Source organism: Anolis carolinensis, unplaced genomic scaffold (assembly GCF_035594765.1).
Source record: "Anolis carolinensis isolate JA03-04 unplaced genomic scaffold, rAnoCar3.1.pri scaffold_7, whole genome shotgun sequence".
NCBI lineage: Eukaryota > Metazoa > Chordata > Lepidosauria > Squamata > Dactyloidae > Anolis > Anolis carolinensis.
Window position 1 is genome coordinate 23,096,173 of NW_026943818.1, and position 22,755 is coordinate 23,118,927.

At 38.0% G+C, this 22,755-nt stretch overlaps 1 protein-coding gene across 1 annotated transcript in view; it reads right to left on the reverse strand.

Annotated features, from left to right (window-relative positions):
* ksr1 (kinase suppressor of ras 1) overlaps positions 1-22,755 on the reverse strand; it is a 147,900-nt gene that overhangs the window by 42,019 nt on the left and 83,126 nt on the right. Inside the window, exons 3-5 of the mRNA XM_062960164.1 lie at positions 15,120-15,267; positions 7,931-8,396; positions 6,418-6,422 (exon numbers count right to left, since the gene is read on the reverse strand). Of these exons, the coding sequence (XP_062816234.1) occupies positions 6,418-6,422; positions 7,931-8,396; positions 15,120-15,267 (619 nt within the window). The remainder of the gene's footprint in view (positions 1-6,417; positions 6,423-7,930; positions 8,397-15,119; positions 15,268-22,755) is intronic.

The window sequence follows — 22,755 nt, forward strand, 5'->3', positions numbered from 1 at the left end:
TAATAAATAAAAATATAACTTACAATAAAAAATTAATTAAAAAATGCAAATAACGTCAAATAAAAATTACACAACAATTTTTAACCAATACCACCAACACTTTGCCACAGCAACGCGTGGCCGGGCACAGCTAGTAATATAATAATAATAAAACTTTATTTATACCCAGCCACCATCTCCCCAGCGGGGACTCGGGCGGCTAACATGGGGCCATGCCCAGAGCAATACAATATAATAAATAAAAACAACATATCATAACACAATTAAAACAATACAATAGATAATAATATATGGTACATTTTTCTCTATTTTTATTGGTATTATTAAATTTATTATTTTACTCTTTATTATTGTTAGTAATACATTTATTTTACTCTATTTTTATTATTATTAATGCATTTATTATTTCACTCTGATCTTATTATTCTTATTATTCTTATTCTTATTACTATTACATTTACAGTAGAGTCTCACTTATCCAAGCCTCGCTTATCCAAGCCTCTGGATAATCCAAACCATTTTTGTAGTCAATGTTTTCAATATATCGTGATATTTTGGTGCTAAATTCGTAAATACAGTAATTACAACATAACATTACTGCGTATTGAACTACCGTTTCTGTCAAGTTTGTTGTATAACATGATGTTTTGGTGCTTAATTTGTAAAATCATAACCTAATTTGATGTTTAATAGGCTTTTCCTTAATCCCTCCTTATTATCCAACATATTCGCTTATCCAACATTCTGCCGGCCCGTTTATGTTGGATAAGTGAGACTCTACTGTATTACATTTATTTTACTCTATTTTTATTATTATTATTAATTTTATTTATTTATTTGTTTACATCACTTTTACCCCGCCTTTCCCTCCGAGGAGACTCAAAGCGGCTTACAGTAAATAGGCAAAAATTCAATGCCTAAAAACAATGTAAAAACAACAATTCATATAAAACAATCTACAAAGCAACAGTTCATATAAAACAGATACCATTACAAAATAAAATCACATTATATAAAATGTTAAGAATGTCCAAGGTTAAAATCCATTCATCCAGAATCCTCAAGTCTTCATACAGGTCATGTAAAGTCCATGTAATACGTTTATTATTTTTCTCTATTATTGTTGCTACTATTACATTTATTTTACTCTATTATTATTATTAATACATTTATTATTATTATTAATACATTTATTATTATTATTACATTTATTTTACTCTATTTTTATTACAGTAGAGTCTCACTTATCCAACACTCGCTTATCCAACGTTCTGGATTATCCAACGCATTTTTGTAGTCAAAGTTCTCAATATATTGTGATATTTTGGTGCTAAATTCGTAAATACTATAATTACTACATAGCATTACTGCGTATTGAACTACTTTTCTGTCAAATTTGTTGTATAACATGATGTTATGGTGCTTAATTTGTAAAATCATAACCCTAATTTGGTGTTTAATAGGCTTTTCCTTAATCTCTCCTTATTATCCAACATATTCACTTATCCAACGTTCTGCCAGCCCGTTTATGTTGGATAAGTGAGACTCTACTGTATTACATTTATTTTACTCTATTATTATTATTAATACATTTATTATTATTATTAATACATTTATTATTTTTCTCTATTATTTTTGCTATTTTTATTATCAATAATGCATTTATTATTTCACTTTGATCTTATTATTATTATTATTGCATTTATTATTTTACTTTATTTATTATTACATGTATTATTTTTCTGTATTTATTATTACAGTAGAGTCTCACTTATCCAACATAAACAGGCCGGCAGAACGTTGGATAAGCAAATATGTTGGATAATAAGGAGGCATTAAGGAGAAGCCTATTAAACATCAAATTAGGTCATGATTTTACAAATTAAGCACCAAAACATCAGGTTATACAACAAATTTGGCAGAAAAAGTAGTTTAATACGCAGTAATGCTATGTACTAATTACTGTATTTACGAATTTAGCACCAAAATATCATAATATATTGAATACATTGACTACAAAAATGTGTTGGATAATCCAGAATGTCGGATAAGCAAATGTTGGATAAATGAGACTCTACTGTATTATTATTATTACATGTATTATTTTACTCTATTATTATTAAAAGGATACATAAGCACATTTACATTGAAGAAGATGAGAATCATGATTTGATCAGAGTTGGACAGTCTTGTCTTAAATTAGTTTTATGTAAATATTCAAAAACATTTAACCTAAAACATTTAACCTAAAACCTAAAACATTTAACCTAAAACATTTAACCTCCAAGCCATTTTTGTAGTCAATGTTTTCAAGATATCGTGATATTTTGGTGCTAAATTCGTAAATACAGTAATTACAACATAACATTACTGCGTATTGAACTACTTTTTCTGTCAAATTTGTTGTATAACATGAAGTTTTGGTGCTTAATTTGTAAAATCATAACCTAATTTGATGTTTAATAGGCTTTTCCTTAATCTCTCCTTATTATCCAAGATATTCGCTTATCCAAGCTTCTGCTGGCCCGTTTAGCTTGGATAAGTGAGACTCTATTGTATTTTACTCTATTTTTATTATTATTAATACATTTATTATTTTTCTCTATTATTTTTGCTATTTTTATTATTAATAATGCATTTATTATTTCACTTTGATATTATTATTATTATTATTATTGCATTTATTATTTTACTTTATTTATTATTACATGTATTATTTTTCTGTATTTATTATTACAGTAGAGTCTCACTTATCCAACATAAACAGGCCGGCAGAACGTTGGATAAGCGAATATGTTAGATAATAAGGAGAGATTAAGGAGAAGCCTATTAAACATCAAATTAGGTCATGATTTTACAAATTAAGCACCAAAACATCAGGTTATACAACAAATTTGGCAGAAAAAGTAGTTTAATACGCAGTAATGCTATGTACTAATTACTGTATTTACGAATTTAGCACCAAAATATCACGATATATTGAAAACATTGACTACAAAAATGCATTGGATAATCCAGAAGCTTGGATAAGCGAGGCTTGGATAAGTGAGACTCTACTGTATATCTTCTCGGTTGTGGACTTAGACTGCATCTGTGATTCCTGGCTGTTCTCGACTTTGTCAGCTATGGAACTTTATGAGACATTTGGACGATTGTTTGGTTATCCCCTTTTGCTAAACCGTTTTGGATTATGTATCTTCCTTTCTTATTCCTGGTTTTTATATGCTTTTTATATGTTTTTCTGGACTCTTGTGTGGTGCAGTAGTCATAGGTGTTTCCAGGCCTGGAGTGCAACCACTGTGTACAATTAGTAAGTTAATTGGATAGAAAGATAATGCACAAGGCCATAGGGACGTATGATGTTCCATTGTATTAATTCTGTCTGGAGAACAATTAAGCCACTGCACATACAATAAATGCACACGCTAGAGTGCTTTGGATTCATGTCACATGTGCATTCAGTGTCACATGTAACAGGGACATTTTCATTCTTATTTTGACATGTTTCTGGTGTGTGTTGAGCCATATACGGGGTTTTTATCATGTATAATAATAATTATTATTATTATAATTTATTTGTTTGACCAGTTATATGACCATTTCAAAGTGCAACATAAATAAAAACAAGGCAAAAAGGATGGGAGGACAGCAGCCGACCTTCTGTTTGCCGTCAAAATCTTATTTTCCTGATTCTTCTTTCAAGAAATGTGCTCTTTTCTTGATAGCTTTCAGGAAAAATAGGCTTACTCTGATTATGGTGGATCTTTCCTGTCCTTGCAAGAGGACTGTCAGAAGATCATTTCTGTTGGGGGACCTAAAATTAGATAGTAATGGATGAAAATATCTGTGTCAAAGTTTCAGTATTGAAAACATTGACTACAAAAATGTGTTGGATAATCCAGAATGCTGGATAAGCGAATGTTGGATAAGTGAGACTCTACTCATTCCAAATCATAAGACTCACAATTAAGTCATAACCAAAGATCTCTGTTAGAATAATTATTCACATCTCTGGTGACTAATGCCTGTATCTGGTGACTAATATGACTCCGGTTGTGACCCCAAGTACCAAGAGAAAATTTGGTTTCAAATTCAAGCCAACTTACTCATTACAAACCCCCAGACTTTTAGAAATACAGCCGCAACTCTGCCAACACTCATTTTGAAACATGATGAACGCAGTGGAACATCAGAACAGAACCCGCACCCAGTTCTGGGACAATCCCTCTCTTTCTCAGTTTCCACTTCTATAATCACACGACAACTATGAGATTAAATACAACAAACACTTTGCAGACAAGGAAACAATGTGAGTAGTGGAGAAGATCGAAGCACAACTTCCCATTCAGGAATGGCGAAGCCTATAGTCACATATTATGGCAAAATATGAACCACAACTAGAGAGACAGCACAGTTGCTGGGTTAGGATGCACAATCCATTCACACTATACCATTATAGTGCTGTTATTATGCGTGAACAGCCATGGCTCCACATTATTGAATATTAAGATTTGGAGTTTAAGGAGGTGTTGTTTTCCTGCTTTATGGTCTCAGCATTTTTCTCTTCAGTCAGGCTGAAAAATCAAGCTATTTTGCAGAGAGGATTGCTTGGAGGAAGGCACTCTTTTTGCTATGTCAAACACATTCACTTTATCACAAATAGGAGAAACTAAGAGAGTATCTAAAAACCATCCATAGCAGGCCTGTTAGGAATTGCTTTCCAAAGCCATTTTTGTTCTATTTTATTTTATACTAGCTGTGCCCGGCCACGCGTTGCTGTGGCAAAGTGATGGTGGTATTGGTTAAAAATTGTTGTGTAATTTTTATTTGACGTTATTTGTATTTTTTAAATTAATTTTATTGTAAGTTATCTTTTTATTTATTATATTTTATTATTTTCTTGTATTATTTTTAGTTATTTTCTGTTATTATAGTATTTTATTGTATTAATTTTTTAGTGTTTTAAATTATTTTTTAGTGTTTTTTATTATTTTTTATTGGGTTGCTAGGAGACCAAGTTGGAGGAGCTTAGCCTTCTAACTGGCAGCAATTGGATAAAAGCAATTATTCCTCTCTCTCTAATTAGGACTTTATTTTTCTTTTCTTTTTGTTGTATCAACCTAGAGCCGTGGATGATGGGTTGTGTTGTCAAATTTTGAGATTGGGGGGGCTGTAGTTTTGTTGTTTTGTGGGTCGCCGTGATGCCATCACTCTTTTATATATATAGATTATTATTATTATTATGTTTATATTATTATTGTATGATTACTATTTTATTTTTAAATTATTATTATATTATAATTGTATAGTACTTCTACGTTATTTTATTTTGTATTATATTATGCCGGGCTGTGGCGCAGCTGGCTAGTAACCAGCTGCAATAAAACACTACTGAGCGAGAGGTCATGAGTTCAAAGCCCGGGTCAGGTTAAGCCCCCAACCATTAAATAGCCCGGCTTGCTGTTGACCTATGCAGCCCCGAAAGACAGTTGCATCTGTCAATTAGGGAAATTTAGGTACGCTTTATGCGGGGAGGATAATTTAACTAATTTACAACATCATAAAACTGCCAGCAAAACATGAGGAAAGGAATGAGGAAGTACAGCCACTAGTGGACAGTGAAGCAACAGCTCCCCCTGTGGCCGGAATCGTGAAGCTGGAAAAAAATGTTAAATGCCTCTGTGTCTGTCTTTATATGTTGTTTGTCTGTTGGCATTGAATGTTTGCCATATATGTGTTCATTGAGAAGGGCGGAATATAAATACTGTAAATAAATAAACAAAACCCTCTCTTGTCTGTCCCAAACTCACGGTCCTTTGAAGTAAGCAGCTGCTATAATAGAATGATTCAAAACCAGTTGGACACCGAGCTTTTTCTAATACAAGAAACCCACAATTTCTAACTACAGTAGAGTCTCACTTATCCAAGCTTCACTTATCCAAGGTTCTGTATTATCCAAGGCAGTCTGCCTTTGGGTAGTCAATGTTTTTGTAGTCAATGTTGCAATGTTTTGGTGCTAAATTCGTAAATACAGCAATTACTACATACCAATACTGTGTATTGAACTGCCTTTTTTGTCAATTTCTTGTAAAACATGATGTTTTGGTGTTTAATTTGTAAAATCATAATGTAATTTTATGTTTAATAGGCTTTTTTCTTAATCCCTCCTTATTATCCAAGATTTACGCTTATCCAATGTTCTGTCGGCCCGTTTATCTTGGATAAGTGAGACTCTCCTGTATTCCTCCCCAAGGTTTAAAGAGCTTGTGTTTGGAATGAGTTCATCCTACTGTTTTGAAGCAAACTTCTGGCGAAGGTAAGCAGGGATTCGTGGGAAAGGATATACTTCAAATCTATGAGGTGTGACATATGTTCTCCCACCCTCCGAAGCAGATGTCAAGATAAAATATCTCTTACCAAATCTAAAAGACACAAAGAAAGAAAGAGAGGGGAAGAAAACAGTGGGTCAGTCATATATACGTAGACATTTAATATATGTAGTTGACTTCCAGAGGAAGCTGCCAGTCAGAGTATTAATGTATATACTCAAGTATAAGCCTAGTTTTTCAGCCCTTTTTTTAAGACTGTTTATCAGCTTATACTCGGGTGAAGGTCCTGGTTAACTTATATTTGGGTTAGCTTATACTCGAGAATATATGGTACATTTATTATTTTCCTCTATTATTATTGGTATTATTACATTTATTATTTTTCTCTATTATTGTTGCTACTATTACATTTATTTTTACTCTATTATTATTATTATTAATACATTTATTATTTCACTTTGATATTATTATCATTGCATTTATTATTTTACTCTATTTATTATTACATGTATTATTTTCCTGTATTATTATTATTATTATTATTATTATTATTATTATTATTATTATTACAGTACATGTATTATTTTTCTGTAATAATAATAATAATAATAATAATAATAATAATAATAATAATAATAATTTTATTTTATTATGACACAGCAAACAAGATAGATATGCTGGATTTCGTATCACAAAACCACACGTCAAACACTTCCCAAGTGTCTAGGACTGGGTGATGTATTTTCGGATGATGCGTGCAGATCCCAGTAGGGTGGCCTTTTGCAGTTGGCAGATCGTAATTTTGTCAATGTCTATTGTTTCCAAATGCCAGCTGAGATCTTTTGGCACGGCATCCAATGTGCCGATCACCACCAGGACCACCTGTACTGGTTTCTGCCAGAGTCTTTGAAGTTCAATCTTGAGGTCCTTTTTTTTTCCGTGTCAGGAGCAACCTGAGTTGCTTCTGGGGTGAGATAATTGGCTGTCTGCAAGGACGTTGCCCAGGCGACGCCCGGATGTTTTGATGTTTTACCATCCTTGTGGAGGCTTCTCTCATGTCCCCGCATGGAGCTGGAGCTGCTAGAGGGAGCTCATCCACGCTCTCCGGGTGGGATTCGAACTTGGCAGCCTTCAGGTCAGCAACCCAACCTTCAAGTCACAAGGCTTTAACCCACTAGGCTACGGGGGCTCCTATCTTGAGGTCCTGATAGTGGCTTTTTCCTGTTGTTTTTCGTCAATGCGACTGTCACCTGGGATGGCAACATCAATGATCCAAACCTTATTATTATTATCACATGTATTATTTTACTCTATTATTTTTAAAAGGATACATAAGCCCATTTACATTGAAGAAGATGAGAATAATGATTTGATCAGTGTTGGACAGTCTTATCTTATCTCTATGTAAATATTCAAAAACATTTAACCTATGGATGTCTCAATTAATGTCATTTTATTGGTATCTATTTTTATTTCTGAAATTTACCACTCTCGGCTTATACTGGAGTCAATGTTTTCCCAGTTGTTTGTGGTAAAATTAGGTGCCTCGGCTTCTATTCGGGTCGGCTTATACTCGAGTGTATACAGTACTTAACACTTACTTCATAGCGGGGACTTCGTCGATCCTGTTGCCAAGCTGGGATTCGTGGGATTTGCTCCTGGTGAGGGTTGGGAAGTTGGGCAGGAGCTGGAACACCTTCCGGCTGGGTGGCGGAGGGGTGCGTGGGGGCTTGCCCCTCTTGAGCTGGGGCGTGGTGGGGGGCGTGATGGTGATGCTGTGAGGAGTCCTAAGGTTGCGCCTCCCGCAGTGGGTGGGGAAGGCAAACGACTCCAAGAGGTTGTCCGCACAGGCAGGGGTCCCTTGGCCGGAGGAGCAGTTGTCCGAAGAGGAGATCGTCGACACAGAGATGGAGCGAGGCTGCGAGCCGTTGCCCTTCAAAGGCGCCAGGCTGCCGTGCGTCCAGGTGAGGACCGTGGGGCAAGGGGAGAGTTCAGAAGGGGGCATCAGGCTGGCTTCTCGGCGCACCTCCGAGGAATTCCACACCAAATCGTCCTTATACTCCCCGCCTGCAAGGGGAGGGAAGAGCACATCACTCAGCATTAGCCACCAAGGCCCCTTCCACGCAGCTGAATACAATCCCACAATATCTCCGTGGAATATATGGCAATGTGGACTCAGAAAACCCAGTTCAAATCAACTATTGTGGAATTTTTTGCCTTGCTATTTGGAGCCTCGGTGGCGAAGTGTGTTAAAGCGCTGAGCTGCTGAACTTAATAATAATAATAAATAATAAAACTTTATTTATATACCGCCCTATCTCCCGGATGGGACTCAGGGCGGTTTCCAATCATAAAAACAACACAAACATTACATAACAACAGGGGTCCCCAAACTAAGGCCCAGGGGCTGGATGCGGCCCTCCAAGGTAATTTACCTGGCCCCCGCCCTCAGTTTTATAATATAATATTTTTATATCAGTTTTAATAATATAATATATTGTATATATATATATATAATATTGATAATAATCTTATCAATAATCGGGTTGGGTTAAGCCTCCGACCATAAAAAAAAAAAAAGCCCTGGCTTGCTGTTGACCTAGCAGCCCCAAAAGACAGTTGCATCTGTCAAGTAGGGAAAATTTAAGGTACGCTTTATGCGGGAGGCTAATTTAACTAATCTACAACACCATAAAACTGCTCACGAGGAAAAGAAGAGAAAGAATAGCCACCAATGGACGGTGAAGCAACAGCTCCCCCTGTGGCCGGAACCGTGAAGCTGGAAAGATGTTAAAAATGCCTCTGTGTCTGTCTAAAACTGAATGTTGTTTGTCTGTTGGCATTGAATGTTTGCCATATATGTGTTCATTGTAATCCGCCCTGAGTCCCCTTCGGGGTGAGAAGGGCGGAATATAAATACTGTAATAATAATAATAATAATAATAATAATAATAATAATAATAATAATAATAATGTTATTATACAATATAATACGAATAATATAATAAAAAAAAATTTCGTGTCAGGAGCAACCGGAGTTGCTTCTGGAGTGAGAGAATTGGCCGTCTGCAAGGACGTTGCCCAGGGGACGCCCGGATGTTTTGATATTTTTACCATCCTTGTGGGAGGCTTCTCTCATGTCCCCGCATGGAGCTGGAGCTGATAGAGGGAGCTCATCCACACTCTCCCCAGGTGGGATTCGAACCTGGCAGCTTTCAGGTCAGCAACCCAACCTTCAAGTCACTTAGTCCACTATGCCATCTGGGGGCTCCTATATAATATAATAATATTAATTATATGTTATATATTACATATTATATAATAGTATAGTGGTATAGTTCAATATCTATATATATAAAAAAGTGATGGCATCAGGGCAGCGGACAAAACAACAAAACTACAGGCCCCCCAACCTCGAAATTTGACAACACAACCCATCATCCACGGCTCTAGGTTGATACAACAAAACGTAAAAGAAAAATAAAGTCCTAATTACAGGGAGAGGAATAATAGTTTTTATCCAATTGCTGCCAGTTTGAAGGCTAAGCTCCGCCCACTTGGTCTCCTAGCAACCTACTCAGCCCAGGGGACAGGCACAGCTAGGTCTCACTTAGGCCTCTTCCACAGATTATCAGATTTTAACTGGATTATATGGCAGTGTAGACTCAAGGCCCTTCCACACAGCTATATAACCTATTTAGAATCTTATATTATCTGCTTTGAACTGGATTATCTTGACTCCACACTGCCATATAATCCACTTCAGTGTGCATACTAAACATAAAGACAACCATACAACAGACATTCAATACCACCACTACCTCAACAATTTCTCACCAACACCACCAGACAACGCCACAGCAACGCGTGGCCGGGCACAGCTAGTATGTTATATATTACATATTATATAATAGTATAGTGGTATAGTTCAATATAGTAATATATAATGCTAATATTGTGTTATGCTAATAATATAATATATTGTATGTACATACAGCTGCTCTGAGTCCCCTTCGGGGTGAGAAGGGTGGGATATAAATGTAGTAAATAATTGCAGTAAATAATTAATTTTAGACTTAGGCTCGGCCAAATTCTGACATGACTTGAAGGCACACAACAACAACAACAATCCTAATTAACTTGACTATCTCATTGGCCAGTAGCAGGCCCACACTTTCCATTGAAATCCTAATAGGTTTATGTTGGTTAAAATTGTTTTCATTTTTAAATATTGTATTGTTCTTTCATTGTTGTTGTTGTTGCACTACAAATAAAACATGTGCAGTATGCATAGGAATTTGTTTGTATTTTTTTTTCAAATGATAATTCGGCCCTTCAACAGTCTGAAGGATTGTGGACCGGCCCTCTGCTTTAAAAGTTTGGGGACCCCTGCATAACAACATAACACATTATTAAGCAAAGTAAAAATACAATTATAGAAATAACTAACACTTATATGACCTGATCAAGGGGACGGGAACCATAAACCCAATACAGTAGAGTCTCACTTATCCAACACTCGCTTATCCAACATTCTGGATTATCCAACACATTTTTGTAGTCAATGTTTTCAATATATCATGATATTTTGGTGCTAAATTCATAAATACAGTAATTACTACATAGCATTACTGCGTATTGAACTACTTTTTCTGCCAAATTTGTTGTCTAACATGATGTTTTGGTGCTTAATTTGTAAAATCATAACCTAATTTGATGTTTATTAGGCTTTGCCTTAATCTCTCCTTATTATCCAACATATTCACTTATCCAACATTCTGCCGGCCCGTTTATGTTGGATAAGTGAGACTCTACTGTATTTTAAAAATCTAAAATCAGAACGGTAAATAAAGAACAACACTCAAAAACAAGGGAATTCCAGACAGGAAACATTCAGGGCCAGCTAATCACCTCCCAACAAAGGATTCTCCCAGGCAGGAAGCAGCCAGACCTTGAAGCTGCAAGGCCATTCAATGCTAATCAAGCTGGCCCCGAACATTATTCCACAGATACATAAACCCCTCTTGCCTAGTTTCCAACATATCTCACAACCTCTGAAGATGTGGGCAAAACATCAGGAGAGAATGCTACTGGAACATACACCCCAGAAAACTCATAGCAACCAAGTGGCCAATTGCTCAAGACAAATCTGCATCCAAAATAATTCCCAGCCTCTGTTTCCAGTTACTATTGCTGATAACAAGTATTAGCAACAGTAACTATTACTTGCGATAATGTTTTTAAAGCAACATCATGTTTTGTTTTGTTGTGAACTCAGTTGCCTGTCATTTCTTTGTGCCGCTTGTTACTTTGGTGCATATGGAGAAACCTTATGATTAATATCAAAACGGCATAAAATGTGAATGGGTCCAAAATTGCTTTAAAAGACATTATTCCAAAATGCGTTCATTACAAAAAGAAAGAAAAAAACACATATTGGTGCAGGTCATGGTGTTCCTCTCTAGGCTCTGGTCAGGAAGTCCCTCCTTCTTTTTCAGTCCCTGGTCCATTCATATTACAATGAGTCATACAACTAATATAATGCAGTGTTCCACCTGAATGACTGTATTATAGGGAGAAGGCTAAACAAATGTGGAGAATCAATTTGTTGAGGAATCGGACGGGGGCTTCAAACCTTGTCACATTGATAGATGGGTGGCACATCAATTCCCGCATTCACCCTCCGACTGCATTCCCCGGGTTTTCTCCCTTTCAAGGTCTCTTCTTTGTCTTTTTCTGTCACCCCCTTTCCAAATCACAAGTTGCTCCATCCATGTTCAACATTCACACAAATGACCAGCCACTGCCAGAAGGGACAAAGAGTTTCATCTATGCTGATGATCATGCCATCACCGCTCAAGCAGGGAGCTTTGAAATGGTTGAACAGAAGCTCTCTGAAGCTTTAGGTGCTCTTACTGCCTATTACAAGGAAAACCAGCCAATTCCTAATCCATCCAAAACTCAGACATGTGCTTTTCATCTTATGAATGGGAGCCCCATCCACCCAAGGACTGCCACTCTGGGCCAGAGTGAAGAAGGGCCCCAAGAAGACATCATTCCACCAGGTCTCCTGTGTCAATATAAGAATATAATAATATATAATACTCATATTATGCTATACTAATGATATGTAATATATATATATATACTATATTAGTATATAATATTAGTAATATATAAAAAGGTAAAGGTTTTGCCCTGACGTTAAGTCCAGTCATGTCTGACTCTGGGAGTTGGTGCTCATCTCTATTTCTAAGTCGAAGAGCCGGCGTTGTCCATACACACCTCCAAGGTCATGTGGCCAGCATGACTGTATGGAGCGCCATTACCTTCCCGCCGGAATGGTACCTATTGAACTACTCACATTGGCATGTTTTCAAACTGCTAGGTTGGCAGGAGCTAGAGCTAATACTAATGATATAATAGGGGCCCCTGGTGGCACAGTGTGTTAAAGCGCTGAGCTGCTGAACTTGCAGACCAAAAGGTCCCAGGTTCAAATCCCGGGAGCGGAATGAGCGCCCGCTGTTAGCCCCAGCTCCTGCCAACATAGCAGTTTGAAAACATGCCAATGTGAGTAGATCAACAGGCGGGAAGGTAAGGGCGCTCCATGCAGTCATGCCGGCCACATGACCTTGGAGGTGTCTATGGACAACGCCGGCTCTTCGGCTTAGAAATGGAGATGAGCACTAACCCCCGAGTCAGACATGACTGGACTTAATGTCAGGGGAAACCTTTACCTTTACCTTATAATATTGATAATAATATTATCATGTAATACAATATAATAATAATAATAATAATAATAATAATAATAATACACTATTATAATTGAATAATGAGATTACATGTAATATTACTAATAATATTGCAATATAGTGTTATAGTACAATATAGTACTATTTAATGCTTATATTGTGCTATGCTAATAATATAATATATTGTATGTACATAGCGGGCCCCTGGTGGTGGCCCAGTGTTTAAAGTGCTGAGGTGCTGTACTTGGAGACCGAAAGGTCCCAGGTTCAAATCCCGGGAGCAGAATGAGCACCTGCTGTTAGCCCCAGCTCTGCTAACCTAGCAGTTCGAAAACATGCAAATGTGAGTAGATCAATAGATACCGCTCCGGCAGGAAGGTAACGGGAATCCATGCAGTCATGCCAGTGGCCACATGACCTTGGAGATGTCTACGGAGAATGCCGGCTCTTTGGCTTAGAAATGGAGATGAGCACCAACCCCCAGAGTCGGTCACAACTGGACTTAACGTCAGGGGAAAACCTTTACCTTTTTACCTCTTTTACTATAATATGTGTGTGTGTGTGTATGTGTGTGTATATATATATAATAACTAGCTGTGCCCAGCCACGCGTTGCTGTGGCGTTGTCTGGTGGTGTTCGTGAGAAATTGTTGGTGTAGTGGTGGTATTGAATGTCTGTTGTATGGTTGTCTTTATGTTAAGTATGCACACTGAAGTGGATTATATGGCATTGTGGAGTCAAGATAATCCAGTTCAAAGAAGATAATATAAGACTCTAAATGGGTTATATAGCTGTGTGGAAGGGCCTTGAGTCTGCCATATAATCCAGTTAAAATCTGATAATCTGTGGAAGAGGCCTGAGGCCTAACTGTGCCTGTCCCCTGGGCTGAGTAGGTTGCTAGGAGACCAAGTGGGCGGAGCTTAGCCTTCTAACTGGCAGCAATTGGATAAAAACTATTATTCCTCTCCCTGTAATTAGGACTTTATTTTTCTTTTCTTTTTGTTGTATCAACCTAGAGCCGTGAATGATGGGTTGTGTTGTCAAATTTCAAGGTTGGGGGGCCTGTAGTTTTGTTGTTTTGTCCGCTGCCCCGATGCCATCACTCTTTTATATATAATAATATATAATATATATAATATATACTACTATATGTATGTGTTTATATATGTATATATATATTTCTTTTCTCTCTTCTGATTTCCTACTTTCTACCTACAAAAAAGTGTTCCTCCACTTTCGCTGTGAAACTATTGTGATTTATACAATATTGCGATCCTTAATAAAGATATTCCAAAAAAAAGGGAAATCTAGTATAATGTCAAGTTTCTGACTTTGTGTGTTTTTAAAAATATATAACTACTAGCTGTGCCCGGCCACGCGTTGCTGTGGCGAAGTATGGTGGTATGGGAAATAAAGTATTGAGGAACTGGTGATAGTTAGGGTAAAGGGTAAAGGTGTGGAGTCCAGATAATCCAGTTAAAGCAGATAATATAAGATTCTAAATGGGTTATATAGCTGTGTGGAAGGGCCTTGAGTCTGCCATATAATCCAGTTAAAATCTGATAATCTGTGGAAGAGGCCTGAGGCCTAACTGTGCCTGTCCCCTGGGTGAGTGGGTTGCTAGGAGACCAAGTGGGTGGAGCTTAGCCTTCTAACTGGCAGCAATTGGATAAAAATGATTATTCCTCTCCCTCTAATTAGGACTTAATTTTTCTTTCCTTTTTGTTGTATCAACCTAGAGGCGTGGATGATGGGTTGTGTTGTCAATTTTCGAGGTTGTGGGGTGTTTAGTTTTGTTGTTTTGGCGGTCGCCAGGATTCCATCACTCTTTTATATATATAGATACCTTCAGTTCGCTTCTGACACAATAAACACATTTTTTTTTTAAAAAAAAACTCTTCACAATCCACCTCTCCACAAAGCTCTGAACTGATCACTTTGCATGTTTTCCCTCCCGTCTTTCCCACATCCTTGGGTTTTTTCCCCTCCCACCCTTTTTGTTTTTCTCTTCCCTGTCAATCAGGAAAGTTTTTACCTGTCCGGGTCACTTTCCGCAAGCAGGCAAGGGCCCCATTGAGCCGAGAGCACTCCTCCGGGCTGGCTCCACACCTCTTCATGGTGTCTTTCACTTTGGACTCATTCATTTCCAGTAAGGCATCGAGGGTCAAATCCTCTGGTATCCTCTGCAACAACAACAAAAAAATATTTTTGGGGGTGAGGAAGAGGATAATAGGGACATCAAACCAACAACTACTACATTTGATTTGTTGAGGAAGGCTTTCAGTAAGCTCAAGTACAACCACTCTGTTGCTTTCTCCCTGTTTCCCAGCATTTGGGGACTGGCTGAATCATATTCCGTGGCTGTGTCATGCTCAAGAACTTTGCTGGCTCAAACAGACTCCACAACCCCTCCCCAACGTGGTGATGTGGCTCAATCAACAACATATGCCACAACTGCATGTTTTGAAAAAGCTCAAGTAGTGACGAAACAGATGCGGGGAAAACTGGTTGAGGGCTGTGCTCTTCGCTCTTCCTGGAAGCAATGGGCAGCATTGTGCCGTGACCTTTGCTGGAGCAGCCTCGGTGCCAAAAGCATGCCCACTTCACAATCACACAGACACACACACAATATACGGACTCTGGGCGCTTTAAAATGCCACATATTAGATCAATGGTTCCAAAATTGGCAAAGAAAGAGCTGGGAAGAAAGAGAACCAACAAAATTTGAAAATATAGTATTAAAAGAACAGACTAAAGAGGGAAATGAATATCCGAAAGGGATAACCAGTATGATATATAAAATATTAATAGAGATTAAAGGTGGGAGGAAAGGGGTATTAACAAGGGAAATATGGGAGGAAGAACTGGGAATAAAAGTAGGAGAAAGAAATTGGGAAAAATTATGGAAAGCAAGGCACCTCAAAAATTTATCAATTAGAATAAAAGAAAACTACTACAAGATAGTATGGAAGTGGTATTTGACCCCAATAAAGATACATAATATGGATAAGAGTTGTTCAGAAAAATGTTGGAGGGGTTGTCAAGAAAGGGGGACATATATTCATATGTGGTGGGAATGTAAGTATGTACAGAGTTAGTTTTTGGGGAAAGGTCATAGTAGAAATAGAGAGTATCATGAAGAAAAAAATTAATATAAACCCAGCGACTATACTATTATCTATTTATAATACAGAGGAATGGAAAGAAAATGAAAAGAATTTGGTAACAATGTTGCTAATGGCTGCAAGGTTATTAATAGCAAGAAATTGGAAAGGGGAGGTGGAAATTAAAATAGAAGATTGGTACAAGGAAATTTGGAAATTAGCAATAAATAATAAGTTAACATGCAATTTAAATGTCAAAAAAGGCCTAAGGAAGAAAAATGATTTTGATAGTATATGGAAGAAATTGATTGAAGAGACATTAAGGAGAGAAGATGGGAATCAACCCCCACCAGAAGAGATGAGATTCTGGTTGGACTATAAAGAAATGGACTCCGGTGATGGGGAGCACAACGGGTAGAACACTGGGGGAAGGAAAAGACTTAATTATATGAATTGTAAAGATTTTTCTTTTCTTTGTAACAAATTAATAGTAATGTAATAAAAATATTCAAAAAAAATGCCACATATATTAACGAGTATAACGGAATCCAGCAGCGTCCAGTTAACACCATGTGCAAAAGACTCACACCAGGCAGAGGAATTGCAAGAACAAAAGAACTTTACTCTTGCTTGTTGAGTTGAAATATAAAACAATTCTGCAATCGTACAATGTCCATGTAGTTGCATAAGATCAATAACATCAGCATTCTATTTACAGCATAGCATATTCAAACTGCTACTTGCCCGTAGCTAGAGAGCTTCTCCATTTCTGTGCTCTCCCCGCAAGTTCAGATTACCAACTGACAAACCAAGACACCTGCCAGCAAACCGATACATTGTTTGAGGCGTGGCTTGCCTCTGCAAAAAGCTCAGCTCCCCTTTTGCAGAGATCTTTTGCAAGCAACCCCGCAAGGATTTCTTTACACACACACACACATAGCAATTTGGCGCAATATCATATACATCCATATGGGCATGTCCATTGATACACATGTGAGTGCGTTGCATATGTACTTGTTCAAGTGGATCGCAGAGTAAAAAATATTAAACCACTGCAACAAAACATTTCAGCTTCCATTGTCTTGGGCTGCTCTGAATCAAAGCGGAAGAGGAAATGGCCTCGGCTGCATTTCAATATTGCTCTGTTTCGTTAGTCGCTCTAACAAAAATGTGTTCTTAGTGACTAACTACATCCTTCTAAAGTCAAGAATTAACTTTTCTGAAGTGTTCCCTCACTACTCTGCGGTTCACTTTTCGCAGATTCGCTGTTTCGCGGTTTTTCAATAAACTCTGAAAGACTATTATAAATCATAAAAAGTACAATTTACAGCCTAAGGAAAGGAGGAAGGAGAAGCTGAAGGGAGAGAAAAAGAGTCCAAGTGACAACGGGAGGAGAAGGAGGCGATTTATCAACATACAATTAGTTGATAAAGACTTAAAATAGTGTATAACTACTAAAATAATGTATAAATATTAAAATTAATAAAGTGTCCCTACTTTGCGGATTTTCACTTATTGCGGGTGGTCCTGGAACATAAAAACCATCTGTGCCTTAAAAACCATCTGGGTAGTGTTGCGCTAGTTAAAATAGCGTAACACAACATAACACAAAATGGGCTGAATACAGACTGTGTTGTCAAAGGCTTTCATGGCTTGAATCACTTAGTTGTTGTGAGTTTTCTAGGCTGTATGGCCATGTTCCAGAAGCATTCTCTCCTGACGTTTCACCCACATCTATGGCAGGCATCCTCAGAAGTTGTGAGGTCTGTTGGAAACTAGGCGAGTGGGGTTTATATATCTGTGGAATGATGTCCAGGGTGGGAGAAAGAACTCTTCTCTGTTTGAGGCAAGTGTTTCCATAGATATATAAACCTCACTTGCCTAGTTTCCTCCAACAAACCGCACAACCTCTGAGAATGCCTACAATAGATGTAGGATACCTGCCACAGATGTAGGTGACATGTCAGGAGAGAATGCTTCTGGAACATGGCCATACAGCCCAGAAAGCTCACAGAAACCCAGTGATTCCAGCCATGAAAGCCTCTCCTGATGTTTCACCCACATCTATGGCAGGCATCCTCAGAGGTTGTGAACTCTGTTGGAAACTACACAAGCAGGGTTTATATATCTGTCAAATAATGTCCAGGCTGGGAGAAAGAACTTTTGTTTGTTTGAGGCAAGTGTGAATGCTGCAACTGTCCACCTTGATTAGCACTGAATAGCCTTGCAGCTTCAAAACTTCCTGCCTGGGGGAATTCTTTGTTGGGAGGTGATTAGCTGGCCCTGATTCTTTCTTGAAATTCACAGTTTTGTGGACAGGGTTGTTGTATGTTTTCCGGGCTGTATGGCCATGTTCCAGAAGTATTCTCTCCTGATATTTTGCCCACATCTATAGCAGGCATCCTCAGAGGTTGTGAGGTATTTGAGGATGCCTGCCATAGATGTGGGCGAAATGGCACATTTCTGGAACATGGCCATACAGCCCGGAAAACATACAACAACCCTGTGTTCCCGGCCATGAAAGCCTTCGACAACACATTATGTGGACAATTTCGACAAAAAGGAAGAAACCATGAAAATGAACAAAATCTGGCTACCAGAATTAAAAAAAAAAACTCTAAAAACAGAACAGTAAATGAAAAACAACACTGAAAAATGGGAATTCCAGACAAGAAACAACCAGGGCCAGCTAATCCTAACAAGGGATTCCCCCAGGCAGGAAGTAGCCAGGCTTTGAAGCTGCAAGGCGATTTAATGCTAATCAAAGAGATCAATTGCAACATTCACACTTGCCCCCACCAGACAAGAGTTCTTTCTCCCACCCTGGACATCATTCCATAGCTATATAAACCCCACTTGCCTAGTTTCCAACAGACCTCACAACCTCTGAGGATGCTGCCATAGATGTGGGCAAAACGTCAGGAGAGAATGCTTCAGGAACATGGCCAGACAGCCCGGAAAACTCACAGCAACCCAGTACTAACCATCCTTTTTCTCAATCACATTCACATTTGCCTCCAACAGACAGGAGTTCTTTCTCCCACCCTGGACATCATTCCACAGATATATAAACCCCACTTGCCTAGTTTCCAACAAACAACCTCTGAGGATGCCTGCCATAGATTTGGGCAAAACGTCAGGAGAGAATGCTTCAGGAACATGGCCAAACAGCCTGGAAAACTCACAGCAACCTAGTACTAACCATCCTTTTTCTCAGCCACATTCACACTTGCCTCCAACAGACAGGAGTTCTTTCTCCCACCCTAGACATTATTCCACAGATATATAAACCCCACTTGACTAGTTTCCAAAGTTTCACAATCTTTGAGGATGCTTGCCACAGATATGGGTAAAACATCAGGAAATAATGCTTCTGGAACATGGTCAGAGGGCCCGGAAAACTCACAGCAACCCAGTGATTTCTGCCATGAAGACCTTTGACAACATGATTTTTAATGCCTTTAAATTTATTTGTGTGTTTTTGTAAAACTGTATACTGTATGCTGGTTTTATATCTGTAAGCCGCCCCGAGTCCCTCTGGGGAGATGGTGGTGGGGTACAAAAATTATTATTATTATTATTATTATAGTCCGTTCTTGGCAGAGACAAAATTCGAACCAAGGACTTCATGAGTAGTAGCCCAATAAGTGTCATGCTGCATTACATTTCTTGCACACCACACCAAAGCCGGAAGACAAAATAGGAAGGGTCGGGAAAAAGTGAGATGAAGGCAACCAGAAGCATGCTAGAAAAACATGAGACTGCTAACTTAAATCAGGCAGAGATCCAAATCACGAAGCAAGAGCATTGCGGCGTGTTCCTGAAATTCATTCCAACACCAGATGATACAAGGACATGGTTAATATGTACTTGTGCGAGACAACTGCTTCTTTTAAGAATATTTTCAAAGGTAGCTCTTTCAATCAGCCATTCCTCAAATGAATAGCTGAACAGGAATATAAATGGAACTTCAGGTAGATTCCCAACTTCCTGCTCACACTACAGTTTCAACAAACCAAGTAATGGTGTTGGTCCCAGTACCATTAGCTGTCAGCCCTTGGTGAGTTTCCATGGAAAAAGCAATCAATTGCTGTCAACGGGCACAAATATGGTCCCTGTCTCTAACACGCTGGGAAAAACACATGTCAGACTATATAGAGAAGCTGTTGAAATCCACAAGCATGTGGACGATTTCAACAGAAAGGAGGAAATAATGAAAATGAACAAAATTTGACTATCAGGCTATATATATAAAAGAGTGATGGCACCACGGCAACCCACAAAACAACAAAACTACAGGCCCCCCAACCTCGAAATTTGACAACACAACCCATCATCCACGGCTCTAGGTTGATACAACAAAAAAGAAAAAAGAAAAATAAAGTCCTAATTGGAGGGAGAGGAATAATTGTTTTTATCCAATTGCTGCCAGTTAGAAGGCTAATCTCCGCACATAGACCCCCTCTATCGTCGCCACTTTCACAGTACACAAACAACCAAACGCATACTAAACATAAAGACAACCATACAACAGACATTCAATACCACCACTACCTCAACAATTTCTCACCAACACCACCAGACAATACCACAGCAACGCGTGGCCAGGCACTGCTAGTATTTAAAAAAACTGTAAAATCAGGACAGTAAATAAAGAACAGCACTCAGAAAACAGGGGAATTCCAGACAGGAAACAATCAGGGCCAGCTAACACCTCTCAACAAAGGATTCCCACAGGCAGGAAGCAGACAAACTTTGAAGCTGCAAGGCTATTCAATGCTAATCTAGGTTGGCAATTGCAATAATCACACTTGCCTCAACCTCGAACTAATAGTGGTTTTTTATATCCAATGTGTTCCCTGATTGGGTTTTAATAATGCTGAACTTACTTGGTTTTATCTTGTTTTTAATTATGTTGGTGCTAATCCATGAAATATGTAGTATTTGAAGGGCATATCCTGACATTGATATTTGCAGCATTTTAATGTTTTAATGATTTATATAGGGTTTTAATGGCATGTTTTATATTGTATTTGATGGTCTGGCTTTTGTGTATTTGTTTGTTTGTCTTGCATGCGAAAGACCTATGGTCTAAGCATTAAATAAATTTGGATTTGGCTATCACTTGCCTCAAGCAGCTAAGAGTTTTTTCTTCCACCCTGGACTTTTCGCAGATATATAAACCCCACTTGCCTAGTTTCCAACAGACCTCGCCACCTCTGAGCATGCCTGCCATCAATGTGGGTGAAACGTCAGGAGAGAATGCTTCTGGAACATGGCCATACTGCCCGACAAACTCACAGCAACCCAAAAACATAACTGCTGGTCGCCCACATCAGATTGCAGAAGAAGCACTAATTTTTTTTAAAAAATTACACAGTTAACAAAATCATCAAGTGTTGGGCAAACTCACACTTGGAGGCAATCCTTTCTAATATTTAACAAAGACAAAAGTGAACCCAAACATGAAAACACAGGGCCTAACCCCACCGGAAAGAAGTACGGTGGGAAATTTACAACAGATGCACAGTCAAAAACCTTTTAGCTCTGGCACTTGTTAATAATCAAGCCTACTTGTTAACATTATCATGCTGAATAAAATGGCATGCTTCCCATTTTATTCTGCTGTCTTCTCACTTAATCTGGTGTCTGAACCGGATTCGGGAACATACTGTAAATTCTTGCCAAAAGGCTGGCTCGCTCCCAGAATCCTAAGAAAACCTGCTACCATGTAAACAAAGGGGGAGGCAGCGTGTAAGAAGAACAGTGCAAAGAAAATCTTGTCTTCAAGACATAACATGCACATTAAGAAGCACTGCAAAGATAAATTGCAAAGATAAATAGGATATACTTGCCCTGCTTCAGTATTTTCAGTAATCGAAATCAAGATTACAACACATTTGCCCCAAAACTAACTAATGAAATATCCAGTTTCTTGCAAGCTGCCCTGAGTCCAAGGTATGGGAGAAAAGTTAATACAGTAGAGTCTCACTTATCCAATATAAACGGGCCGGCAGAACGTTGGATAAGTGAATATGTTGGATAATAAGGAGGGATTAAGGAAAAGCCTATTAAACATCAAATTAGGTTATGATTTTACAAATTAAGCACCAAAACATCATGTTATATAACAAATTTGACATAAAAAGTAGTTCAATACGCAATAATGCTACATAGTAATTACTGTATTTACGAATTTAGCACCAAAATATCACGATATATTGAAAGAATCGACTACAAAATGTGTTGGATAATCCAGAACGTTGGATAAGTGAGTGTTGGATAAGTGAGACTCTACTGTAATAACAAATGCATTGTCGAAGGTTTTCATGGCCAGAATCACTGGGTTGCCGTGAGTTTTCTGGGATGTCTGGGAATATTGCAGAAGCATTCTCTCCTGATGTTTCCTCCACATCTATGCAGCACTTTATCAGTTCCTCGTGTTTACAACTTTTACAAGGTGCACTTTACCCAGACTATTATTACAACCTGCTAGTTTTTAATCTCACGCTTTACTAAGTTTGTTCTTTATTTTTATAGGTTAATGTTTAAATTTTATAATTGTGT